Consider the following 5,543-nt stretch of genomic DNA (forward strand, 5'->3'; position numbering starts at 1 on the left):
TGTGTGTTTGTTTTTGTCTGTGTCTGTGTGTCTGATTGTGTGTCTGTGTGTATCTGTATGTGTGTCTGATTGTGTGTGTGTGAATGTGTGTGTGCGCGCTCACCCAGCAGCAGTAGGTAGACTCCTATGATGGTCTCCCCCTGGTCAGTCAGAGGGGGATCTCGCCCCCCTCCCAGGATGAAGCTGTGGTTCCTCCAGGGGGGGCCGCCGGCTTCAGCGCCGCTGAGCGACATGTTGTTTGTGGCGTGTAAATGGCGTGTGTTCTGCAAGTACCGCCGGACTCTGCAGCTAATCTGAGGTGAGATTACAGGCTGATCCTGGTTCAGCACTAGTGACTCCAAAGCAGCACCCAGCAGGCCCCAGCTCACTGATTGGCTGAAGGAGTGATGATGTAATAAACTCATTAAAGGATTCAGACTGATCTCTGCTGATGTATTGATCTGACTTCAGTCTGGAAAGTAACTCAGTAAGTTTAGTGTACTGTGAAGTACTCCTTTGAGGTACTTTCACTTTAGTACTGAGAAATCTGGACGCTGCATGAAAACAGACATTTCATCACGGGTGACGGGGGCGGAGCCATGAACAGTCTGATGAAATCTGATGGTTTTTATTTCAATTTCTTTTTTCATGTTGTTTTTTTTTCATCTTTTATTATTTCCCATGTTTGTGTTTTTTCTTTATAACTTTTCATTTTACTACTCTAGAACATCATTCGGATTTCATGTTGCTGAGGTCACGGTTTGACCCCACAGTCAAAGGTCAAAGTTCAGATGGTTTAGCTCACTCATCTCTCTCATTCTCTGGGCTGGAATTTTATGTATTTGAGTCTGAATAGAGAGCACCATCATGAGGACCTGAGCGCTCTCACGGGGCATTGCATGTTATCGGGATGTTTGGTTTAGGTTGCTGAGCATGTTCTTTCAGTTTTTCCTGCCGTGGAGCAGGTCATTCCTCCATGTTCCTCGTGTCATATATAAAAGCAGGTGTAACGCTGCAACCTGACACTCGAATCTAATCTATAAAATCTTTTCACTTTTTTATTTGTGTTATTGATTATTGTCATATTGGCACAGCTGGGCTTCCACAGTCGTCCTCCTATCTCCACGTGCTGCAGCTGTTCAGGCTGGAGGTGTGCAGGAAGAAGGATGACCATATAAGGAGAGGCGGGGCCATAAAAGGAAACGCGTTCTTTATATGGAGAAAGGTGTCCCGGTCGTACAGCCCAGAACTGCGTATCATTGCGCACAAGCTTCGGTAAGTTCGCACCTGTCCGCACCAGACCATAAAGACTCCCTACCCCGACACTTCCGGTGAGAGGTAAAGCGATTCCGAGCCGCGGGGTGGCTGCAGTGGCTGTGAAGTGCCGGACTACCTGTCAGAGCGGACGGATATCTGCGGAAGCTGCCCGTCATTTCCTTATGTGGAGGGGAGTGATCCGTGGGGGGCCGGGCCTCGCTGCTCTGTGAAAACAACTTCACAACTTTTTCTAATTTCTGATCGATCCGGATCGATTTCCTGCGGAAAGTGTGCCCGGCGGCTTCCCCTCACGGCCCGCGGGCTCCCGGAGCTTTCTAACGGACTCACCGGGCGACCTGTCGCTGTAGAGCCGCTGAGCGCTTAGCCTAGCCCCGTTAGCCACGCAGCTAGCGGTGCGGCTAGTCGACCCGGCGCGGAGCTCCGAGCCCCGCCGAGGGTCTCTCCGGCGCACCCGGAGGATCCATCTTCCGGGCCCGGTGGGAGGGACGCTGATAAGGATGCTGGCGGGCAGCGGGGCCGAGATGGGCTCCAGAACCTTACCTGGACGCATGAGCAGCACAGACACAGCCGGACCGGAACCGGACACGGCCCGTGAGACTGGCGAGGGGGCGCCGGAGGACCGGGACTACAGCGCCGAGGGGGCGTTCAGCGGCTCCGACCAGGACTCTGACTCCGCGGAGGACGATGACACGGGGGGCCTGGGTGGGGACCGGAGGGGCGTGAAGCGGGAGAGGAGCGAGCGGGAGGTCGGGCATCAGGCGGCGCAGAGCTCCGGAGGCCTCAGCGGGGCGTACAGTGGTCTGAGGCCCGGGGCGGCGGGGGTGAAGCCCGGCAAGAAGACCCGAGGCAGGGTGAAGATCAAGATGGAGTTCATAGACAACAAGCTGCGGAGGTACACCACCTTCAGCAAGAGGAAGACCGGCATCATGAAGAAGGTGAGAGGCAGCAGGGGTCAGAGGTCAGCTGTGGGTTTACTCTGACATTGAAATTTTCACGTTTCGTCTCAATCTAAGCTTCTAAAATCCAAAAGTATATGAAAGCTTCACCTGCCACAGAGCACAGGTGTATCATCACCCTGTTCTCACCTGCAGACCTTCACCTGGAGGCTCGGGAGCAGGTGGAGGCTAAAAAGGGTGACGTTGTACCAGCTCAGGTCTGCAGGTGTGTCTGAGCGTTCAGTAAGGTTCTTTAGGAGCATCTCACCTGTAGACAGGTGAAGTTTGGCTGGAGCCAGCAGGGTGCAGCAGGTAGAATCAGTCAATAAAAATCAAAGTAGAATACAGTAGAGCTCAGTGAGTAAAACTCAATAAATACAGATGAGCCACTGTCTCTGCTTTCAGCTCAGTTTATCTGACAGGTGAGGTTAGTGGTACAGCATCAGTCAGCTGTTCACTCCAGGAACTGCACCATGTCTGCAGGTGTGTTTAGACCGATAGCGTGTTCACCTGTTGTACCTGCTCCCCCACCCAGGCGTACGAGCTGTCCACGCTCACAGGTACGCAGGTGTTGCTGCTTGTTGCCAGCGAGACGGGCCACGTGTACACCTTCGCCACGAGGAAGCTGCAGCCGATGATCACGTCAGAGACGGGGAAAGCTCTGATCCAGACCTGCCTGAACTCGCCAGACTCGCCGCCGCGCTCCGACCCCTCCTCCGACCAGAGGATGAGCGCCACGGGCTTCGAGGAGACCGACCTCAGCTATCAGGTGTCAGAAGCTGACGGCTGCTCCGAGGCTGCCAAGGTAGCGTCCAGGTGCTGTTACTTAAATGTCGGGATCAGCGCTTTTAGCCCCGCTCCTTAAATACAGATGTCGTGTGTCTGCAGGATCTGGTCAAACCGGCCTTCAGCCTGGCCAGCTCCTCCTCCTCCTCCACATCCTGCTCCTCTTCATCCTCAGCGTCCCTGCAGGTGCAGACCAGCGCCCCCACCTGGCAGCCGCCGTCCTCGACCGCCAATGGGACGCTGCTGAAGACATCAGCCGGGGTGGTGCTTCCTGGAGGCTTTACCTTGATGTCAGGTAGGTGGGCGGAGTCAACTGCTGACACAAGGCTCGTGTTTGTGTTGTTTCTTAGCTGGCAGGTAAAAGTAAACATTTCAATGGCCACCAGAGCACCTGCTGGTCTTTCACCTGTCCACACACTTTTGGCTTTCCTGCTGCTTTTATTCAGCTAATCTGTCTCTGGACCCACCCCTTGACCTGTCTGCAGGTGGCTCGCTGCCTCCGGGCGCACACACCATCCCCCTCAGCCAGCTGCAGGGCCAGTCTTTGGCCATCCAGGGCCCCGTGGCCCCAGGCCCCACCCCCACGCTGCATGCTCCACCCACACAGCCAGCTACGTTGCTGCGGCTTCCTGCCACCGTGTCGCTGTCAGGTCAGCACACTGCTACGCCGTCCTCCTGTCAATCGGTGCGTTTTCCTTAGCTTGCCTGCCAACAGGTGAATGTTAGCTCCGCCCTCTTTGTGTCATCAGGACCTGGAGTCTCTCAGCAGCTGCAGACAATCCAAGTACAGACCAGCAGCCAGCAGGCAACCGCCAATCACAGCAGCTCTGACATGCAGAGCCCCGCCTCCTCCACAGGTATGAACACAAAGACACGTTCCGTAACGGGTTAACGTAGCATCGCCAACCTGACCATCTTTCTCTCTCTGCAGCAAGTCTTCCCGTCTCCATCGTCTCCTCCCCTTCCTCCTCCTCTTCCTCAGTAGCAGGTCACATGATGTACCCAGGCAGTCACACGGTGATGTATGCCGCACCAACGCCCTCGCTGGGCGACGGCAGCCTCACAGTCCTCAACACCTTCTCTCCAGCAGGCCACACCCAGTCACATGACCCAGGTGACCGACTGTTAATATTTGCTGAAATGAAAACGTTTTCAGAAAAACCACAAACTCTTTTCTTCTTTCAGCCGCCGTGCCGCAGGTCTTCCTCACCTCTCTTCCTCCAGGCACCACTCAGATCCCAGTTTCTGCAGTCCAGCTGCACCCGGTACCACAACACGCCAACTGCACATGACACATTAATGACACGTTCACGCACATCCCTGCAGGCGGCCGTTAACATCGAGCCAAGTCAGTTTTACTTGTAAAGCACGTTTAAAAGACATCGAGTGTCGGCAGCGTGCTGAACAGGGAGACAATGTAACCAAACACGAGATAAACGAGGTCAAAAGATTACAAAACATTTATGTACACACAAGTATGTGAGTGTTTGTAAACATGGCTGCGCTCACTGCAGTGACACTTTGTTTGTTTGTTTGTTTAGATGGTCATCAGTCAACAGAGCAGCAACAACCTGACCGAGCTGCAGGTCGTCAGTCTGGACGTCCACCAATCAAAAGACGACTGAGATGAACGCAGATGATTCGTTTCCTTCTTTGTTGCGACGGTTTGATGGACTTCGTGTTTACGTGTTTGTGTTGATCATGTAAACAAAAACATGTCGTCATCAGTTGGTACTTCCTGGAACGCCGACCCGATGTCCAGGTCAATGTAGTGATGATGTCACTCTGCCAGGCGTCTTTCATTTGAGATGAAGAAAGTGCCAAAAGTGTGCGGACGCTCGTTTGTGTGGCGGTGTCGCGCGCGGTGACACGGACAGCAGGAACACCAGGAGCATCACTTCCTGTATGGACCTTTCAAAGTAAAACCTGGATCTGTATTCTCTGAACGTTCATCTTTGATTTGAAGAAATGTGAAAATGATTTCAGTTGTTATTAAAATGTTTCATGTGAACGCCTGAGGATTAATAATCATTTCGTTCTATGGCGAGCTGACCCTCCAACAGACAGACACGACCAATACGACACACGAAGAAGAAGCAATGACGGGCGGGTAAGAGTGAGAGCAGTTAAGAAAGTGCTTCTGCTCAAATTTATAGTTTTTACACAAACAACCAATCATATTCACCCGTCAGCGGTGAAAGGATGAGGTCACATGGGGGCGGGGTGGACTTTGAAGTTTGTGAAAGAAGCGATGTGGGAATTCTTACCACAGGTGCATCCAGGATGCCGCCAGTATTTGTAAGCCAGTTTGCATTTAGCAGTGATTGGTGGACGACTGTCAGCTGACCTGGAACCTGCACAATGACATGAGTTCAGCAAAGCCAAGATTGTCTTATCCTGACATCATCATCAGGAGCAGCGGCCTGCACTACCATGTATCCAGCTACCCTCTACTCTGTACCACAAAGGTGCTTCCCTTCTCACCGGGGTAAGTCGCCATGGTAACCCATGATGCGAACAGGTTAGGTTCGAGGAAGGCCTGAGGTCTGTTTCGCTGATGAGCAG

The 5,543-nt window shown here is 53.2% G+C and overlaps 2 protein-coding genes across 2 annotated transcripts in view; one reads left to right on the forward strand and one right to left on the reverse strand.

Moving 5' to 3' along the window:
• The window catches only part of LOC102207836 (opsin-5-like), a 4,232-nt gene extending 3,577 nt beyond the window's left edge, over positions 1-655 (reverse strand). Inside the window, exon 1 of the mRNA XM_005748612.2 lies at positions 104-655. Within this exon, the coding sequence (XP_005748669.1) occupies positions 104-404 (301 nt within the window). The 5' untranslated portion in view covers positions 405-655. The remainder of the gene's footprint in view (positions 1-103) is intronic.
• A 43-nt stretch (positions 656-698) lies between these two features.
• LOC102208386 (serum response factor-like) lies at positions 699-4,989 on the forward strand. The gene is made up of 8 exons (XM_005748614.2): positions 699-2,192; positions 2,728-2,997; positions 3,081-3,273; positions 3,464-3,628; positions 3,728-3,835; positions 3,910-4,092; positions 4,164-4,243; positions 4,520-4,989. The coding sequence occupies exons 1-8, from the start codon at positions 1,755-1,757 to the stop codon at positions 4,601-4,603; spliced, it is 1,521 nt and encodes a 506-aa protein (XP_005748671.1). The 5' UTR covers positions 699-1,754; the 3' UTR covers positions 4,604-4,989.
• Positions 4,990-5,543: the final 554 nt, after the last annotated feature.

This window comes from Pundamilia nyererei, unplaced genomic scaffold (assembly GCF_000239375.1).
Source record: "Pundamilia nyererei isolate P.nyererei 1_Seehausen unplaced genomic scaffold, PunNye1.0 scaffold00225, whole genome shotgun sequence".
NCBI lineage: Eukaryota > Metazoa > Chordata > Actinopteri > Cichliformes > Cichlidae > Pundamilia > Pundamilia nyererei.